This window comes from Malaclemys terrapin, chromosome 19, assembly GCF_027887155.1.
Source record: "Malaclemys terrapin pileata isolate rMalTer1 chromosome 19, rMalTer1.hap1, whole genome shotgun sequence".
NCBI lineage: Eukaryota > Metazoa > Chordata > Testudines > Emydidae > Malaclemys > Malaclemys terrapin.
Window position 1 is genome coordinate 13,075,931 of NC_071523.1, and position 20,967 is coordinate 13,096,897.

Below are 20,967 nucleotides of genomic sequence, written 5' to 3' on the forward strand. Positions count from 1 at the left end.
ATTGCATTATTTCCACAAACCAAAAAAATGGACCAACAGGACACACGCGAATGCACTTGTTCAAAAGCCCACGCTCGATGAGATGAATGGTATTTGGGTGGAACAGTAAAGCGGGGGCCCCTGGAGCAGCTCGGGGGGGTCTATGCAACTGCTCCCTCTGCTCCTGCCTAGCGCCACCGCAGCGCCGGGCGGAGAGCGCAGGGCCTGCACCCCGCGATGGGATTTTCCATGACTAAAAGCCCAGCCAGGGCCAGCCCGGCACGTAGCGCACGCGCCTAAGGGCTGGGGCTGGCGCGAGCCCCCGCGCGGCCAATCAGAGACGGGCGAGTGGGCAGGGCCAGCCAATGCGGAGCCGGGCTGGCAGCTCCTAATCTGCATGGGATGGACTATAGCCCAGCGCGAGCCGGCCGCATTTTCCCCACTTGCCTTAGAGCGCGAGCTGAGCGTGACTCTCCTCCTCCTCCTCCTCCGCTGCTAGCGCCACTGCGGCTCAGGTAAGCGGGGTGGCCTGGCTGCACCCCCCATCCCCGGGCGGGGGCGCATCGAGCGGCCTGGCTGCACCCCCCATCCCCGGGCGGGGGCGCATCGAGCGGCCTGGCTGCACCCCCATCCCCGGGCGGGGGTGCATCGAGTGAGGGGGCGGCCCTTTGTAAGGGAGCGGCGTGCGTGGGGGCGGATGCCCGTAGGCCGGGGGGTGTCTGCGGGGGGGGGATGCTGCTGCTGCCCTCTGGTCTCCCTCCATCTCAACAGGCTGCGCTGGCCAGGGGACGGGGTGCGTGGCACCAACAGGGGCTGTGCCCCCCAGTGGGGGGGGTGAAAGAGAATATCTTTCTCTTCCCCCCCCCCAAAAAAAACCCCACCCAGGGTGCGGCAGAGCCGGCCCGTGCACAGCCAGGGTGCATCGGGGGGGGGGGGGGATGCACAGCCGGCGCCGCCTGTTAAATGCTGCCGGCTCCGGGCGCCGCATTGGTGCCCATGGCAGAGGCCTTGCTCGCTGCTGCAACCGCTTCCTCCGGCTCCTCGGCTCGGCTCCCCCCGCCCCGCCGCTCGCGGCCTCTTGCAGCCCAGGCCTGCGGGCTGGAGCCGTCTGCGCCTGCAAAGGGACGGGCGGCTCCGCTGCCGGGGCACCAGCCTCCTTACAGCCCCCGCCGGAGTCTGCGGTCAGCCCCGCGGGTACCTTCTGGTCGGGGACATTAACTCGACCCCAGTGACTCGGGTAAGAGGCGGGATGGGCAGAAATGGTCCGTTCTCTCTTTCAAACGGGATCCTTGCTGCTCCGTTTTGCAGGGCCCTAGAGGCTACACGCGTGCCACTGCCCTGACCTGGTTTCCCCATTTGTGCATGATAAACCCCCTGGTCCCCCCACAAGGCACTGGATTCGATCCCCGGTTATCAGATTTTGTGTGTACTTTGCTCTGGGCTAATCTGAGGGATCTCTTGCTGGGGGGGGGGGGGCAGTGAAACTGACCAGTATACAAATAAATATTCCCTGGGTAAGAGATTTCCCTCTTCCTCTTTGCATCTTCCCTTGCTGCATCTCTCTTGTCCACCACCACCCCACCCCAAAAAAAACCCCAACTTCACTTGGTTGTGTGGGTTTTATTAACACACAGTGTCTCCAGACAAATGTTCAAAGCCACGTGGAGCCCAGGGAAAGCCAGTACTGCTGAAATATTAGGGTTAAGCAGCTGGCATAGCAGCAGCCTTCGTGCCTCACATACCAAGTCTCCTTCAGCGCAGGTTTACGTTGCAGGGCGATGTATTGATTTACAAGGCCTGTAGGCCCCTGGGCCATGCTGATTGTTGCAGGACTCTTGCAGGCCAATCAGCCTGTGGTCTCACAGTGGGAATGGTGCCTTTTTCAAACTGCTTCTTATGACTCACAAGGGTATTATAATCAGTGCTTACCTATTACTCCCTTTTTTCGTGATGCTTATAATACTTTTAGTAGGAGTGTTACTGAGGAAGGTGAGTCACAATGCAAAGGAGTGGTTTCTTAGTTCAGTAACCGTTTGTTAAGATGATGGGTACAAACTAGTGAGTATTTTGCAGCAGGCTTTAATTATTAACCGCGACTGTGTAGTATGTTACAGCATTGAACCTTTCCCTCTTTTGTAACAGTAGCTGTCCTTCAGCTCTGCTTTTCAAATATTTAATTTATTTCTAGATCACCATTCTTGACCAACGTACGTTCCCAGATGGACCGTTGGTCTAACACAGTATGGCCAGTCTTAAGTTTTTATGAAATCCTAACAGTGAAAATAATTAAATGTTGCTTTATCTGTAGAACAGTTCTGCAAGAAAGGTGGCTGCCTAATACTTGCCAGGGGTTACCACAGTCTTCATCTGAGTGTGAAAACTAGTAGTGGAAAATCTCCTTTTGACTTTCATGGGGTTTGTGCAGATGGTCAGGAGAAGTTTTTAGTCATCCAGACTTCAGAGATTTCTTTCCGTTACTTAACATGCTGAGTCACAGGGCAGGCATATGGGTTTTGAGCTGTAGGGGAAGTACTGATATTTCACTTCCAAAACCACGAATTGAGGCCATTCAGTCCTTGATCTCCATTTTATTAAAAAACTGATTCTGAGTAGTCTGTTATTTCCTGACTTCCTGCCTTCCCTGCTATGATAGCTGCCAAGCAGCATTCTTATAGTTGCATCACAGTTAGGGCATAGGGATGAAAGAGGAATACATGGGATGGAATCTGACGGTATCCTTGTTGAAGTCTTCCTTGGTGACCCATACCTATCCTCTCTGGAATGCTAAAGAGTGGAAGTAATAGGTCAGAGCCTAATCTTACTGGAACTGTTCATAATTGGATGTGATGTCAGTCTTATCCAGAGAGGAAGATAAGGTTGGGGAGCCTTGCGAGTCTGCAGAAGTCCCCAGGATGTGCTTTTCAGCACCAATGGAACTTGCAGCAAATAGCGTGCAACCCTCATTCTGTACAGTTGCATCTTCAGTGGCAAGGCATGCGAGGTTCTGCAGTGGGTACCCCCGTGATTTGGATTACATAGCCTTTTATGTGCATCTGCAAAGGCTGTCTGTTACCTTTAGGCTGATTTCAGTGCCAAAAAAAGGGAATTTTTACAGCAAGATAGTGAATTCCAGTGAGGTATCTTGCTGTAATAGCCTAGTGGAAGTGAGAGACAGTGTTTTATTTTTAATCTCTATGTAAGTAGTTAAGGTCATCTTGCTGTAAAAACACCACCTTTGAAGAGCTGGCCCAATACTCTCTCTCAATCAGTGTAATCATATAGTTAAAGTATACCAGGCATTCATATAATACTTGTTATCCGTCTGGTAGGTTAGTTGTCCCCATATACAGCATGGGATGAGGGATAGAAGAATTTGGTTTGTCAGTGGGATTAGAATTTGGGACTCCTTAATTTCCAGATGCTAGACCACACCTCTCTAAATGGGTGCAGGTATCCCCTCATCTTAAAGGGGACCACTGACTGAGTCGATCACAGAAATAAGTGGGGGAATATATGTAACTTGAAAATCACTTATAAGACAGCCACTCCACAGGTTTGACTCATTTCTGGTTAGTTCGGTCATGAAGCATTGGAGGCTTAGAATGGTAAATGTGAGCTTACTTTAAATAAATAAATTAAATATTAATTTATTGGAGATATCCTATCTCCTAGAGCTAGAAGGGACCTTGAAAGGTCATCGAGTCCAGCCCCCTGCCTTCACTAGCAGGACCAAGTACTGATTTTGCCCCAGATCCCTAAGTGGCCCCCTCAAGGATTGAACTCACAACCCTGGGTTTTAGCAGGCCAATGCTCAAACCACTGAGCTATCCCTCCCCCCATTCTGCTTTCCAGAATGCTCTCTCAGGGGAGGCTTCTTGTTTTTACAGCCCTGTCTCCCCACTTATGTAACCAATGAAATTAACAGAAGCAGACCGAAGCACAGCTGTGACATGCTCATGCTTGTTCTCCTTTTTCCCTCTATAGCTGTGGTTGATTGAATCATGGTTGTCCAAGCAGGCAGTTCATGGAAGCAAATGATTTATGCTGAACTCATGATGAGTTAGACTGTATCTTATAGACAGATGCTGTTTCCTACCAACCATCCCTGGGCAAAATGACTCTTTGAAGACAGGAGTGAAGAGGCTCAACAAGGGTTAAAATAAAACTGATTTGGTGCAGGCCTGAAATACTGCAGTGCTGTAAACTGAGTATAGCTGCTAAGGAAGGGGAGGGACTTCTGGGGAGGTCACTTCTCAAGGACATTTGAGTAATAGAGCAATATTAATGCCTGGTTATCATTGCAACTGTGGGAAATGAGTATTTCCTGGGGTAGCATGTCTCCTTTTTTTAAAAGGGAACAGTTTATATGTTATGCAACTAGATTTCCCTGTAAACTGGCATATCCTGCCAAGGGTGGGGCATCTGATCGGATGCATTCTGCTCAAGATGCAGCCCTGAAAATGAAAGTAAGAGGCAGCGTATGCAAGAGCCTAATCAGCTTTGCATTAAAAGCAGCCTTTCTAGGATAAAGGAGGGATTCCTGCATCAAGGAAGGGCAATAATTCATGTGAGCCACTAAACAGAATTATCGAGGAGGTCTGTGCACTGGAAAACAGCAAGGAAAAGAGGGGGAATGCTAATTACCTGGATACTTGCTAGGGTGGGCTAGAGGTCAGGGTTCTAATACTCCAGGACTCTTCATACAAACCTGTTTATGAAAATTAATGTCTCAATTTAAGGCTCTTACAATAGAGCAGAAAAATAGATTTAAAATCCTTTCATCTCCAGGTTTGCTACTACCTCACTGCCAAATGAACCAGAGAGGGCTGAAAGTTAAGGGACTAAACAAAGCTGCTGTCTTACCTTGTAGTGGGGAGAGATTAAGGACATAATTTTGGGAAGAGGGGTAGGGTAGCTCCTGAAAGGAAGGCAAAATCAATCTCATACCTGTAATCACAGCATTTTTAACACCTGTCCCATGAGCCTTTTATGTCCTCAGATTCATGACCACTCCTGTATCCTGTATGACTGATCTGCTAAACAAACAAGCTTGCAATTATTTCCCTGTAATGCAATTTTTTTTATTTGAGACTAAGCCCTGCTCTCTTTAAAGAAACTAACCTCACTGCTAAATCATGGCATACAGGCACTTGCATGAGTTGCTTTAAAACATTGCCGAGCTTATATAACTGCAGTAAATAATGCCTGTTCTCGAACAAATGGGCTGAGGGGAGTAGCTAATAGGAACACAGTCAGTTTGACAGTACCTCCAGTCAGTGGAGTGATAGGGAGCGCAATGGACATTTGAAATTTTTGTTAACCTTGAAAATGGAAAAACATTTCCCAAAAAATGATCGCCTTTGCAAAGGTTTTAGCATCACAGCTAGAGCAATGTTAGTGTTACAAAGCAGGTAGCTTAGGCCTATCATAGGCAACAACATGCAAGGAAATGACATACCAGCATATCCTTCTTGGATGTTCACCTTGGAAATGCAGCAGAAGTAGATATGAAGGGTGTTTTCTCTGTAGTCTGCCCTAGTTAATCTGTGCTGCTGGCTTTAGCTGAGTGGCTGGGTACCAAAAAAGCTTGAAATGGAGACTGATTTTAGAATGTATTATGGCTGCTCTGGTAATTGAAGTGAGAGTGGTGTTTATAAAAACTGATCCTGAACCCTTGATCTGCTTAGTGAACTATTGCTCCAAGATTCACTGTAAAGGCACAGTATCGCTCAGTAAGAATTTAATAGGTCCTTGATCACTTCCTGCTGGGTGTGTTTTGGGTGGTGTGGTGTTTTACAAGGGAAAAAAGTGTATTCAGAAAACTAGATGTGAAACAAGTTCTTCATCTAAATGGAGAACATTAACATGCTTCATATCAAATGCAGAGGAAACTAGCCATACAGTAACTTGCCCTTGACTGGAGACATAACTCATTAATAGCTGCCTCTTTCCATTTCACGATTTGGTTACATCCAGCTCCCAGAATCTGCTCTTACATGTGCTAAATGGGAGCTCCTGCACTGAAGTCTCTGTCAACAAAAGTCGTTTAAGCTAGCCCCTGTGTGTCAAGGTTGCTTCATTATTATCTAAGGCTGGTATCTTTTAAGGAGTCTAAGGGATTTGAGCCTGAAGGAATTGGGCATCTCACTCCCTTAGGCTCCTTGGAAAATCCGAGCCTCAATGAACAGGTTATACTACCCGAAACTCATAACTGATACCTTAGCAGAGGGAAGAGATTTGATGGTGGCTTTCTCCTGTGCCAACAGGAACTTTAATTAAAAAAAAAAAAGCAATATTGATGGAACTGCATACGTGACCTTTAGTGGTACTAAGGGTTCCTGTTCCATATGTCTGTCTTTCAGAATATTAAATCTTTTTCTTTTCTTTTTCTTGGCAGATACTCAAAATGTCCATACTCAAGATCTTTGCTCGTGAAATCTTTGACTCACGTGGGAACCCCACTGTGGAGGTAGACCTCTATACCAGCAAAGGTGAGTCTTGTTTCTGCCTAGGTCCCTCTACTGCCACGTATCAGTATGGGCTTCCTACATCAGTCTGAAGTAGGAAGACGATTGGTACAGAACCTCACTGCCAACAATGAGTTCAGTGTTGCACACATGCTATGGTGAACTCTCCTTTCACTCTTCATGGGGCTCTGGCTTGCTGGGGGGGTCTGAGGCTGACTTAAACGGGAGGATATTTAGAGGAGAGGGATGCAAACAAACTAGGATAGCAGCCAAAACATCTGTGAAAAGTGGTGCTTTAAAGCCCTATATATTTCAGTCTGCTCTGTCTCCTAAGATGGATGAGATAATTAAATGGGAAAAGCTGAAATTTCCAGGCTTGCCATATTGTGATAGAAAGGAACACATCTCAGTCCAGTATTTTTCTGCCAAGGGAAGTCTCCTATCTTTAGCTATTGGTCTTGGTAGCTTTGTTAGAAACGCGATGTACACCAGCATGATTTAAACAGCAAATTACTTTACCAATAGTGGTCAGCTTGAGTCAGGCTTCATGAATAATAGGGGATAAATTCATCTTTAGTGCAGCTCCAGGGAGGAACTTTAACCCCCAGATTAAGGCCAGAAACTTTTCCATTTAAGCCGCACTGAGGCATTGGAGAACCATACAAATCTTACATGACCTGTCACTACACTTGTTTTCTCTCTGGCACTCAACGTGTGCACTTCAGGGGTTCCCTCTCCCAGCCTCTTCTGCATGATCCTGTAATCATGTATTTGATGTGAGTATCTGTAGCCATAGGAGTTACTGTGAAGTGCCGCATTGAGGTTCAGCTGCTGGAAGAGCTGATGAGTGGTGGAGAGAAGCTCTACTTTAAACATAACTAGTAATCTTTCAGCCTGAGAAACAAATGGCAGATGAATAGGTCTCAGAATCTGAACGTCTCCTAAGCTAGCACTGATACGAAAGTGCAAACCCAAACTGAGAGTGAAATTCTCTATTTCCCTTCATCTAACTCTGTACTGAATACATTAAGCTGCAGTGATGACTGAAGCTACAAGAAAGATCTTTATCCTATTTTATCTGTATGGATTCAGTGGCATAATTAACCTGAGCATGGACAGTGAGGAGTTTCCTTCAAATGTACTCGTGGTCATGTCTTGTGAACAGAGCTGGGACCTTCCCTCTCTGTGTAAGGCTTCCCAACCACCGATGAGTAGGAGCCCCAGGACAAGATGTATCAATAGTCCACCAGTTGGTACTTTAATAATTCAAACCTCTAGCGTTTGCATCAATGGGGCTTTCTGCTTGAAACTAGGATAAGCTTCACTGATGGTGTAGCTGGAGCAAAATCTGAGTGTAAGCAGGGATCTTATCCCCCCACTTTAACAACTACCAGTGTCCCTTGTTCCTCTGTGCTCTCACAACTCCCACAACATTAGGCTTTGGCAAACTCCGCTTTATGCCTGTACATTCTTGCTTTCCCTCTAGAAGCTCTGCTTAATTACAGGAAGTTGTGGCTGTCTCTCATCCGCTGAAGTTAGCTCTGCTCCAGGTCCCTTGCTGCACTGCCTGCCTAATGACATCTGCCAACACACTTCCCTTTGCTGTAACTTTGTGTAGCTGTTTAATGTGGACACAGACATGACTAGACAGCTGCTTAGCTGTAATTGTGGTTGTATATCTAACATCCTTCATCTGTTTTGGTTGCTGCAAGGCCTTTTCCCTCCACCCTTACTCATTGGTCTTTGTTACTTATTGCTCCGTATCTTACGAGATCAGACACTTCAATTGTCCAAACCCATACGAGCGTGGCTTGGAATGAGCAATCAGAATAGCTGAAATGCACTAACCAAACAGCTTAGCTCTGTGCCTGGAAAGATGAATTCCTTCTCTTAATGACATTCCATACCAGACTTCTGCTTGAGAGACGAAGGCTAGAGAGAGCAAAGCTGGAACCTCACTCACAATAAAGACTGCATGAACTCTAGTGCTCTCAATGTTCTGTTCTGCTATCTCAAACTATCTTCCCGGTGTCCTCTTCCCCCCCACAGCTCCACTCCAAACACCTGCCTTCCCAAGAGCAAGTGATCCAACTTAGATTCTCTGCATAGAACTAGTGGGCCAGCCCTGGCAATGGGGCTTTTTGATGGGAATTAAGTGGATTTTTTTAGTTTTGGGTTTTTCTTTTTTTGGGGGGGGGGGGGGTGGGAGGACTTAGGAAATAATACCACTGTTAAGCTAGATACCTCGAACTCCTAGCTCATCTTGGAAAGGGTGGCTTCTTCAGATGACGGATGGGCTTTTTCTGACTCATGCCTTCTATATGTATGAAGGAAGCAAGCGGTCAGTCTTGATATTCAGCCCATCTGCACATTGAGCAGTCTGCGTTGGCTTACTGTGTTGCCCAAGCATGACTCGGAAGAGTAACTCTCTTCCTGATCCAGGAGAGACCCCTCAAAGGGTGGCAGCATTCCCTGTGCTTGCAATACTAATAGTATTAGGTTGGGATGAAGAACAGGCAGAACCTCCCTGGACCCTGCCATGCTGAGATGGTTCTCTTCTCTCCTGCTGTACTCAGGTCTGTTCAGAGCTGCCGTACCTAGTGGCGCCTCCACTGGAATCTATGAGGCTCTGGAACTTCGTGACAATGACAAGACTCGCTTCCTGGGAAAAGGTAAATCCATTCTTGGCTTTGCTGCAAACACTCATTCACCAGTGCTATTGTAGTAGATAGTACGCTGGCATCTTTCTATTTCCATCCCATCCCCCTTCACTTAGCACAGGGGTAGGCAACCTATGGCGCACGTGCCGAAGGCGGCAGGCGAGCTGATTTTCAGTGGCACTCACACTGCCCGGGTTCTGGCCACCGGTCCGGGGGGTCTCTGCATTTTAATTTAATTTTAAATGAAGCTTCGTAAACATTTTAAAAACCTTATTTACTTTACATACAACAGTAATTTAGTGATAGATTATAGACTTATAGAGAGAGACCTTCTAAAAACATTAAAATGTATTACTGGCACATGAAACCTTAAATCAGAGTGAATAAATGAAAACTCGGCACACCACTTCTGAAAGGTTGCCGACTCCTGACTTAGCCCGTTTCATTGTTACAGGCTAACTTGCAATCCCTTAACAGCAAGTCAGTTGACCCATTGCACAGAAGTGCTCCAGTACAGTTCAAAAGTGTAATATACCCACACAGCTCCTCTTGAAAAGAATGGGAGCAGCGGATGCCTATTTCCTCAGAAAATTAGCCATAATAAGAGACGGAGATGCTTGTGTTTGCCTGAATATATAGAGTTCAGTCATTTTTGTTAGCTGGTCATAGCCTACTGCATATTGTACTAGAATGCCATTTCATTACCCCACTTTGCTGCTGCACTGAATGTTGACACACCTCAGGGTGCTCGTTCTGTGCTAGATCGTAATGTATTCAGGCTAATGGGCATCTAAACAACCCACCCCCAATAGCCCATTATCCTTATTTGCTGGTTAATCACAAAGATCCTTCATAAGGATGGAAGACTGCTTGTAGGGTGAGTGCTTGAAGCATGCTCTTCCCTGAACCATTTGGTAACGATTGGTGTAATGTACTGCCAGGCTTCGGAGGAAATCTATGAGAATGAGGATGATGTATGGAATCTAAAATTAAGAGCATCTGGTAGAGCAGTCCTGAGCCGAGCTCAGAAGACCTCGCATGGGAGCATTAGACTGTCTGCAGATGCTGTCCGATGTTAAATGCAACTGTTCGTGGCTGCAGTGACCTGGTTGGGGCAGAAGATCAAATTCGGTTTTCAGAGAAAGCATAGTTGCCTTTTTAAACTTACCTTTGGGAAAGGTCTGCAAAAGTACATCCGTACCCGACCACTGTGAAGGCCAATGTGCCAAGGGAACCTATCAAATAGTATAGAAAGCCTGTGCATTTAAGTAATACGGTTCTTGAGCAATTTCACATGTTTGTAATCCTAAAACATCTTGCTTCTCCGTGTATTGCTTTCAAGGTTCATCAAAGTGGCTAGGTTTAGCTCCCTTTTTCCTCTCATTGTAAATCACTAGGGAAATTGACTGGTTATATGGCAGTGTGATCAAATAACACTGAAGATAGTCCCGTGACTCTTGAGGGGCTGGTATTTTTAAATGGAAAGGTTGGAGGCCTCTCAATTCTGGTCTGGCGAGATGGAACTTTTGTCCTTACTATCTCACTGCTCAGATGAAATTAACTTCAAATATGCCCAGATTACCAAAGCAGAGCTTGATCTGGGCAGGATGGTTAAGAAAAGCCTCCTAGGAAGAGTTGAAGAGCTTGTGCTGTCTAAAACTTAACAGAGCAGCCTATACAGTCTTTGGAAGCAGTCCCATAAACAGTTCATGCGGCTAGGAGTTTTCTTGTTCAAATAGAATTTTAAGGGCTTATCTGCTCCTGCTGCTTATTCTGCATCTGGAATCCGAGCCCTCTGCTTCATTATTTGTGTCAGGTAGGGAATAAGCAGCAGGAGCCAACAGACTCCCCAAGATACTAATAAAGAACAAAGAGGAGTGGAATGTAAGAAATACAATAGAAATATTTCCAAACAGATTGCTTTGGAAAGCCTTCTGTAAGTCATCAGTTTAATAATGCAGATTTAATCAGGCTTTGCTAGGCTTAACAGCCTTTTACCTCACCTGCTCCATGTGTTCTGAACAAAGGAACCTTTGAAGCACTTGTCTGCTCAGATCATCTTTGAGAACACTCATCACAGGGGAGGCTATCAGTGTCACTAGGCTGGTGTTGGTTGACTGGTTAATTACTATGGTCTTGGCTGATGAAGGAAAGAAGCAGAACCTACCTGGATTTGGGAGTGGATTGGTCTTCTGTCATTGTGTACTTGGCAGGCACAATAGACTCAGTGGAGTGTTTGACTGCAGGTTGAACAGCTGGGATGCGCGGTGTTATGTACAGAATTGGTGTGGCGTTGTGTTCAGAACCCCCATTTCTCTTTCATCCCTTTATTTATTTTATTTTATTTAAACCCTAGGAAAATGTTGGCTGACATGCAGCATTTTGTACAGGCACCAACTGCTTCAGCAAAAGACACAGCTTTAATATCTGCATGTAGGCTCTGATGTTCAGTGTAACATTATCCACTCTTCCAACTGGGGACTCTAATGTAAAAGCAAAGTGGTTCTGCCTCAGCTAGACCTGGATTACAATGATGCTCCAATAGTCAAACAAGACAGGGTTGCAGATATTAAACAACCAGTTGTCTGTTTGTTTAAACCCTCAAAGAAAAAATCCTCCCCTCCTCTGGCACCCCACATGCACTGAGAGGAGCAGCCCTTTTCCTTAAGTGTCCGAATGGCCTCCTTATCCAGAAGTTGGCATGTTCAGCCAATAGGAACCTGAAGGGTTGCAAATTCAAGGCTGGACTCTAGAATTGAGACATTGCTGGGGGAACAATCCACCTTGATTGGCTGGAGATGCAGCAACTTGCACTACCTTGTGAACCCGCTGGCTTCTGTTCTGTTGCTTAATATGCAGCATTTTGCTCAACTTTGAAACTACTGCGACACTTTCTCTGCACTCCTGTGACCTCGTCCTTCCTTCATTTGCACAGTCTGCTTTTGTGTTCTTCTGTGGGCCTTCATCTCTTCCTTTACTCTCTTGTCCATTTCACTTCTGTCAGGTGTATCCAGAGCTGTTAAATATGTTAACGAGTTCCTGGCTCCAGCGTGTTGTACTCAGGTAATGGTCATGTGTGTTTATTGCAACCTGTCACTTGGACAGACTCCTCCAGTGCATGGTCTTGCAAACTAACCTTTCAGCAGGCATTCCTAGAGGATGGCTATTTCCATGATATAACTTGCCACTCACCTGAGATCACCTTCTGAAAGAACTTAGCATTGGCAGTGAAAGCTAAGGTTTGGTTAGGGGGAGAAGCTGGATGAGAGGTGATTGGGGTTGGATTTTTTTTCAAGTGATCATCTACTAATGCCTGCTTAGCCTGTGTTTGATTAGATCAGTGATTGATTTGCTTGTTCCTTCCAGGTGTCTCAAAAGCTGTTGGGCACGTCAATAAAACAATTGCACCTGCACTGATTAGCAAGGTAGGAGCATTCATTATTTAACTAACCTTATTTAATGCAAGTATGTTTTCTAGCTCTATTTTTTTTGTCCCTTAAAAAAAAAAAAATCAAGGAGCTGGAAGAATATCTCCTGATGTATAGCTGGCCTGTGTGTGAGTGCATGAGAACAAATTGATCTAAAATAACTCCCTTCTGAATCCAGTAACTGCTCCCATTAACGAGTGCAAATGTAACCCTAACTTAGCCAGAATAGCATCACTTGTTCTGGTCATCTGCGACTTAGTCTGGGGTAACGTGGCATGTGTTGCTGCATACAACTGTCTAAATGGTGAACTCAGTGCATATTTATTCCTAGTGTCCAGCATTCAAAATGAAAATGTAATGGCACTTCATTCTGACAGCTATTTTGCTTTTTTTAAAAAAGCACAGGGTTTGGTTTCATATGTAGCTTCAGTCTGACTGATGGAGTCCATCTGTATTAAAGCTATTCTGAAGTCATACTCTGAGTGTAGAGGTCTTGCTGAGCTAGGATCTCTGTACAGGCTAGAGGAGGAGCATAAACCTTCATTGGTTGCCCCTCTGCCAGGCCAGGATGAGGGCAAGGGCAGTTTCCTTCCAATGAGGCATGTTTAAGGATGTCCTTCAGAGTTCAGGAGTAAGACAGCTGGAATTCACTAGGGTTTGAGTTTCCTATTGGCTCTTTGGTGTATCCACTCAACTTCGAGACCTACTATAATTAGCTAGAAACTGAAATTCACATACAATCACAATGCATGTCTAGCCTCTTAGCTCGGCTATTTCCTAGTTACCCTCATGCAGTTCTTCATGTCTGCCAGACATACACACTAGATATCTTCTGACCTCAAATTAGTGACAGGTTTTTGAAGCTGAAATTGGGGGGGAACCCACAGGTAGGTGACACGGGAGAAGGGGGATTGCTCTGAACTATACAGCATGGCTTTATTTCTTGGTTTCACTCTTCTTCCCTTTGCAGAACATAAATGTTGTGGAGCAAGAGAAGATTGACAAACTGATGCTGGAGATGGATGGATCAGAAAATAAGTGTAAGTGTCTTTTTGCACAACACACAGATGTACCGTTTCAGCACCAGGTTTGTCGTCCAAAGTAACTAAAGTTGCTTGGGGGGGCCAAGAGAAGTGCATTCCATCATGGTGCTGAAGTAGTTGATGGCCATCTCTAATTGAGTAAAAGGATAGCTGTTAAGAAATGAGACATCCACTTCACACATCAGTTCTGCTGCTGTGATTGTGGTACAGTGTACCTACTAGGATGTATGCTGGCAGTGCATGTGCCCATGGAGGCTTTCATGACAATTTCATGTCTAAACTATTGTAAGATACTCTGAACTTCATGCAGTCTTAGAATGGGAGTGGAGGAAAGGGGAGTTGCAATGAGCTTACTTTGGGGCTCATGCATTTAAGAACAGTTATCACAATAGCGCTTCTGAGGTGTTGCTTTTTGAGGAGGATTTGCATTGTCTATGTAAACATGTTTCCCTTTTGTTTCAGCCAAGTTCGGGGCTAATGCCATTCTGGGTGTGTCTCTGGCTGTGTGCAAAGCTGGTGCTGCTGAGAAGGGGGTCCCCCTGTATCGTCACATCGCTGACCTTGCGGGAAACCCAGAAGTTATCCTGCCAGTTCCTGTAGGTTTCCTGAGTTGAACATTTGGAAACTATAATCTGCCTGGCTGGCATTTTCCTACATGATTTAGGAGCACAAGTCTCATTGACTTTCACAGGGCCTCTTGCTTCTAACTTGTGTGTGTGCTTGAAAAATCCCATTCCCTATCCTTGGAAGACTGATTATTAGCACAGTACTCTGATTTGGGAGAACAGTGTATCTCTTGGCCTCAGGAATCTGAGGGTCTTCTGGATTGGAACCTTTCGTTTACAGCACAGATGAAGTAGACCTACCTATACATGGTGGTCTTCACTGTAAACTCAAAGGACACGAGTTAAGGTGCAACTCTCCCTTGATTCCTTATTCAGGGAGAGCACGCACAGGTTTCATGCAGAATGAGAATGCATTCTATGTCCAGGGTGAGGGCATGGGGTCCGAACAATCAAGTGTTTGATCCTACACCTGTGACACGGTGGGTGTGTTTCCATTGACTTCCACAGGTCCAGGATAAGAGTGGGTGTTCTGGACAGCTTGTTTGGTGGAAAGGGAAATGGGTATATCTCATTGCACTGCTTAGTTCTACTGTATTGATCATGGGTAAAGCTTGAGGGGAAAGTGCAGCAGCTAACTCTGCCTCTGTTCTCCTGTGTCAAGGCTTTCAATGTGATCAATGGTGGGTCCCACGCTGGTAACAAGCTGGCCATGCAGGAGTTCATGATCCTCCCGGTTGGTGCTGAGAGCTTCAAGGAAGCCATGCGTATTGGTGCTGAGGTCTACCACAACTTGAAGAACGTCATCAAGGAGAAGTACGGAAAGGATGCAACCAATGTGGGTGACGAGGGCGGTTTTGCACCCAACATCTTGGAGAACAAAGAAGGTACGAAGCAGAGATGGATGGAGAAACTAGAACTTTACCACCAGGTGGTGTGCAAGGCTGTGTAGCTGGCTCAGCCCATCATGGACTCCAAATATGTCCGCTACTGGCTGAAAAGTTTTGTTGATCTCTGGGGGAGGGATCTCTTCCTTTCTATTAACTCTTAATGGTCACTGAAATACTCCTCCATCCCCCTTCCATTCACCCAAGAGGGGCCAGTCCAGTCCCATAGGGCTTTCCAGTGCAAAGCTGCTGTACTGAACGCTCCCTATCACTAACTCCAGAAGACTAAATTGCCAACGGGAGACAGAGACAAACTTGGCCATGTGCGGGTAGGAACTAGTGGCTCCATTCCATGAATTCATGTGGATTAACAAGGTGACTTAATTTTTCCATACATTTCATTTGCCGTGTACGCTGGGTGGAGGACATCCCTGTGCCAGTTAGCGGTGTGGTTAAACTCTTCTAGTTCTTATGCCTAAGGTCGCTGTTGCTCAAAAGTAAATAAGTGAAGAGACTTCACTGGGGCTGGTCTGTCTCCTGATCTCCAGGGAGAAGGGACAGCTTGCACTGTAATAGTCAGTGAGCAATAAAAGCTGCTGGGGAAATGGAACAAAGGTGACCTCTGTTCCAATTCCTCAGTCCCTGAGACAGCACAAACCTCCGGGAAAGGGGACCTGCTTTCAAGCAACATGGAAAATACAGTCACCGAGGAGCCTACAGCAAGTGCTGTGTGTCTGCCAAGTGGGTGGTGGGGGAGCCGCCTCTGAGCCACAGGGGAACTGAACACCTCTGCAGCAGCAGAAAGCTGTTTCAGTTTTGAATGTAACTGACCGTTTTCACTGTAACCACTATGGTGCATAACTGTCCAACCTCTACATAGCAGTCCCTTCAGTGACACTGGAGATACTTGAGCAAATACCAGAGTCTCTGAATCTACAGGCAGGTTCTTCCACTTCATGATACTGAATGGACAGTCTGTTGGCTTTATACACTGGCATTTTTTAATATGAAGCTGCTAAAAAGTACTGATCAAAGTTGTTACTGTACACTGTTTGGCAGGTCCAGCCGCTACTTGGCTCTAAATCTGGGATGGGTCATGGGGGAGGGGGGTCATATTTCTGTTACATGGTGATCACCCAGTGCTTTGCTCTTCAGACAGCCAAGTGGTATCATGTTTTAGAGGATTCAGCAGCCATGCCTCCTGTCAGAAATAGCCTCTCATTTCCAAGGAAAAGCGGGGAAAGTGTGTAACTGGAGCCCTGACAGATCACTGGGGGAAACAGTCCTCTTCTGTCCCACTCAACATCAGGCTAAATTTACTACTTGGACTGTGTTAATGCCTTTCCCCTTACCAGCTCCGACTGTGCTTCTGCAGGAGTTGAAACTAGGCAGGATCCAGGCAGGCCAAGTCATTACTTCGTGCCTAGCTAAATTCCCCCTACAGTTGAAACTGGAAATGGTATTCATTTCCTGTCCTTTAATTGTTCGCTGATGTTGATATGGGCTGCTGCACTCCACCTCTGAGGTGGCTTCATGTCAGTGGTGGGTGAAGATTCTTAAGTATCTCTGGGATATCCTAAAGATAAATGAAGTGGTAAAATGCTCCAGCAGTATCAGGTGCTGTACAGACATTGGTCAATAAGACCTTGTAACACCCCTAAAAGGCTGGTAAGGAATAATCTCATTTTACAGATGAGGAGAGGTCAGTGACTTGCCCAAGGCCCCCCCCAGATAAGTCAGTAATAGAATGTGGATCATCTTGAAGCCTACAGCATGCATTTTCTACCAAAGTGTTAAGTTATACCTAGGATTTCATTATAACTCACTATCTAACCTTCCAGCTCTGGAGCTGCTGAAGACTGCGATCAGCAAGGCCGGCTACACTGACAAGGTGGTCATTGGGATGGATGTGGCTGCCTCAGAGTTCTATCGCGATGGAAAGTACGACCTGGACTTCAAGTCTCCCGATGACCCCAGCAGATACATCACTCCTGACCAACTGGCTGATCTGTACAAGAGCTTTATCAAGAGCTACCCATGTGAGTGGTACATGCTGCTCCGTTAACAGGCAGCCAGTAACAGATGGTTTACTCCCTGGCAGGTCTTCCTCCTCCCACCCCCCCAACACCACTACCTCTTGGTGCACGGCAAGAGGACAGACAGGAGTAGAACTAAAGACATTGAGTGGGGTTGGGTGGAGGTTAAATACTTCATAAAAAAGCCTTTAATCTTGTGCTTTGGATTTGGTCCACAGAAGATGCAGTTTCAAAGCTGCTAATGCAAAGTCCTGAGCAGGGAGGTGTCAGGTGCATTAGTAGATGTCATAACCCTAAACATCACCTGGCTAGAATTAGCTTGAACTCTTCCGGGATGCTGAGGCTGCTAATTAAAATACCCCTTCTGCTTACCTTCTCAGTGGTGTCTGTTGAAGATCCCTTTGACCAGGATGACTGGTCAGCTTGGAAGAAGTTCACTGCCAGCGTGGGTGTTCAGGTGGTGGGTGATGACCTGACCGTGACCAATCCTAAGCGTATTGCTAAAGCTGTGGAGGAGAAATCATGCAACTGCCTGTTGCTCAAAGTGAACCAGATTGGCTCTGTGACAGAGTCCCTGCAAGCGTAAGTCACCTTACAGATATAGACCCAGACCAACTTCATAACATCAGTGTGGCTAAGTACTCTCCCTTCAAATACCACCTGGAAAGGGGGGGGGGGGGGGAGAGAGCGACCGACCGACCTCTACCTCTACCTCTACCTGTCTTCTGTCTCCTGATGGAACAGTATTCAGTGCCATGCATGAAACATCATAAAACATTCCCAGCCACAAGTCCCCATGGAGTGATGGGCTGGATGACAGTGTTTCACTTCTGGGCAGTGCATCATTCCATCCTTAACACCAATATCCACATTAACTGAATGAACCTGAAGCTGGATCGTGCAGTCATTAGCCATACTTGGCACTTGGTATCCTTTGTACAAGTGGTGCAGAATCTTACTCCTATTTCTCTTGCTTTAGCTGCAAGCTTGCCCAGTCCAATGGCTGGGGTGTGATGGTGAGTCACCGTTCCGGGGAGACTGAAGATACCTTCATTGCTGACCTGGTGGTTGGTCTCTGCACTGGACAGGTCAGTATCTGTACCTGGAATGGTCCCCCTCTAGTCACCTGGCTGCCTTCTTTCATAGCACAGAAGCCATTCTGTAGCAAGAAACAGATGATCCTAATGACCTCTGAGGCACAAGGATTTCCCTCTATTGCTATACAGGCATCCAGCTAGTCTGTAATAGTAGCGATGGTGAAACATACTGGCGCTTTTCCTCCTCAGTAAGTGGAGATGCTGTTTCCTTGTGATGTCACTAATAAAACAAGGGAGGAATCTTTCAGCTCAATCCATGTGGGTGTGTCAGGATTTCCTGGTATTGTAACTTCCAGCAATAAAATGAATGAGTGCACTATTCACTGCTGGAATCCAACTTCCGCCCAGCTTGGTTCAGGTTAGCTGATCAGACTTCTGGTCGCTTCTGTCCTTCCACCATGCTCAACTCGATCCATTATTATTAAGGACATGATTGTTCTTACCACCTATCATAGGAGGGGCATTTGTCTTCACGCCTTCAGCTCTTGAGAGCAGAGCTGTTTCTAACCCCAAAGTAACTAACTTCCTGACCTTTCTTTCAGATCAAGACTGGTGCTCCTTGCCGATCTGAGCGTCTAGCTAAGTACAATCAGCTCCTGAGGTGAGGATTGCTCTGGGTTGGAGTGGGGAGGTGGGGGACTAAGTCTAGCCTGCAGGCTTGCTCTAGGAACAGGGTATAACGCATCTGATGACTTGGTCTCCGCTGTGTTGACTCTCCAAGAGTCCAGTGGAAACAGCAGTCTCCATTGCCATGCCAGGGCACATGCTAACGCTGGCTAAGATCTCCCTAGCTGACTGTAGGGAGACTCCAGTGGGTGCTGCCATGCCTTCTGGACTGACCAAATACCAAGGGCTAAGTGGCTCAAAGATTGGGATAGCTAGCCCTTGTAGAACTTTCCATGTTGCCCCTGTGGGCTTATAAACATCGGTGGTGTAGCCACAGCTTAGTCCCTCTATCCAAATGAAGAAGCCCTTATCTCATGACCCTAGTTCTGTGAAATGCTACCACCTGCTAGCCCAGAAAACATGAATACTCAGCCAACGTCTGTGCTTATGCTATGCCTTGACAGCAACTTTAGTCAGTGCCTGATGCTCGCTGTGTTGGCTGCCCTTGGTATGGGCAGCACTGCACTTAAACACTGAATACACCATGGGGAGATCATAGTTAGGAAGTATCCTGCAATACCAGACAGTTGCTTGGCATGAGGTGTAGACGTTAGCGGTTCATGTGAAGGTCAGCAGAATAAGTCTTGTTCCTGGCTGGGTGGGGTGCAGCATGCAATGCATGTGGTCAGCTACTAAGCAGACTCTTGACTCTTCCATGCGTATGACATGAAGGAAAATACTGTCTCTCGCCAAGGTGTTTGTGCCCCACAAAAGACAATAAGCCCAAATTCAGCTGCATATGTGGAAGCAGCAGAGGATCAGTGGCACAGTCCAATGCACGCTAGCTTGTGTTGGCTGCTGAACTTAGGTTTTATGGCAGAAATGTCACCCCTACAGGGAGGTTTCAAGCATACTCTTGGGTGGGTTTTGCTCCATCTGTGTTGTCGTTGCCAGTCCAGTCAAGCAGTCATACAAATAGATGTACTATGTTATGTGCTTACACCTTTCTTTTTTTTGGTTCTCCCCCCTCCCCCCTCTTTTCCTAAACAGAATTGAGGAGGAGCTCGGAAGCAAGGCCCGCTTTGCTGGCAGGAACTTCAGGAACCCCCGTATCAACTAAGCTGTGTGGGTCAGACAGCCCCTGTTCTGGTTTAAAGCACTAGTCACCTGATTAGATCATTATTTACCTGTATTAGAAAGAAGGGCAGCTGAAGGAACAAGACCAGTTTGCAGGGCCTCTCACCCTAGACTGTATTTCACCTAGTGTTCCCCAGCTCTACTTGTTGCTCTTAAGCGCTTTGCTGCTTTTGTAGAACAGTCCCTCTGGGGGGTTTGTGTATTAAAAAATTGGAACCATGTTCTAAGTCCCCACTTTGACCTTGTTGACTGTGGGCATAAACATACTTCCCCCTGTTTAAGTGTGTGGCGCTGTGTAACTTGCAGTGCAGCCTGAGGTTCCTGCAAACAGAAATAGTAGTGTTGTTATGTGAGGCAAATAAAAGCATCAAACAACCCAGCAGTGAGTGTTGCCTGGAGTTATTCCATGGGATGTCGCACTGGCATGCACCCCTTCCCTGTCCCCAGTCTTTCCTATTGCAGATCCTGGCTAGTGGCATGCTTGGTGTTTGTTTGTCCCCACAAAAAGCTGCCGCTTAGCTGCCTTTGCCCTTCACATCGATTTTTCTAGGGACGTGCCATGCTGCTGCTGAGAGTTCACTTAGCCAAGTTAGCCCCTTTTGAAAATAGAGCTCACTCATGAGGAGAAAGCTTTGGGGCATTCTCTGAACTCTTGCCGCCGCCTCATCTCTCACCGTGCACGTTCTTGCTCTCCCATCCCTGACAGCTGATACAAGAATTGCACTCACTTGTTTACTTTCAGCATTCAGTGCAAACTGCTTACATGCCCAAAGGTCAATAAGGCTTCAAATGCCGAAACCTCTTCAGTGCCTCTATTTTGTTTCGCATTTGGGTGCTGTAGATGTAGGGAGTTGGAGAGAGCAGAGTGAGCTTTAAGCAGAAACACAGATGCAGCTTTGGTCCGGTGCATCTAACTTGTATAGTCCACAATGGTCCCTGGTAATGTGGCCATAAGTCCTCATGTGCCACCTTCCTTCAGCTAGCTTGATAACTATAAGGATCACTTTTCAGGACTAGCCATGTAATAGTAGTTGCTTGGTCCTTTTTCCCCAATGTCTCCTAGC

General features: G+C 46.5%; 1 protein-coding gene across 2 annotated transcripts; it reads left to right on the forward strand.

Annotated features, from left to right (window-relative positions):
* The first annotated feature begins 383 nt into the window (after positions 1-383).
* ENO1 (enolase 1) lies at positions 384-20,282 on the forward strand. 2 transcript variants are annotated; one of them, XM_054009205.1, is made up of 12 exons: positions 384-494; positions 6,377-6,470; positions 9,023-9,118; positions 12,111-12,169; positions 13,505-13,574; positions 14,040-14,173; positions 14,805-15,027; positions 16,869-17,066; positions 17,444-17,645; positions 18,043-18,151; positions 18,703-18,761; positions 19,817-20,282. In XM_054009205.1, the coding sequence occupies exons 2-12, from the start codon at positions 6,386-6,388 to the stop codon at positions 19,884-19,886; spliced, it is 1,305 nt and encodes a 434-aa protein (XP_053865180.1). In that variant the 5' UTR covers positions 384-494; positions 6,377-6,385; the 3' UTR covers positions 19,887-20,282. The 2 variants fall into 2 exon arrangements, with proteins under 2 accessions (XP_053865180.1, XP_053865179.1); XM_054009204.1 differs by lacking the exon at positions 12,111-12,169 and adding an exon at positions 12,473-12,531.
* Positions 20,283-20,967: the final 685 nt, after the last annotated feature.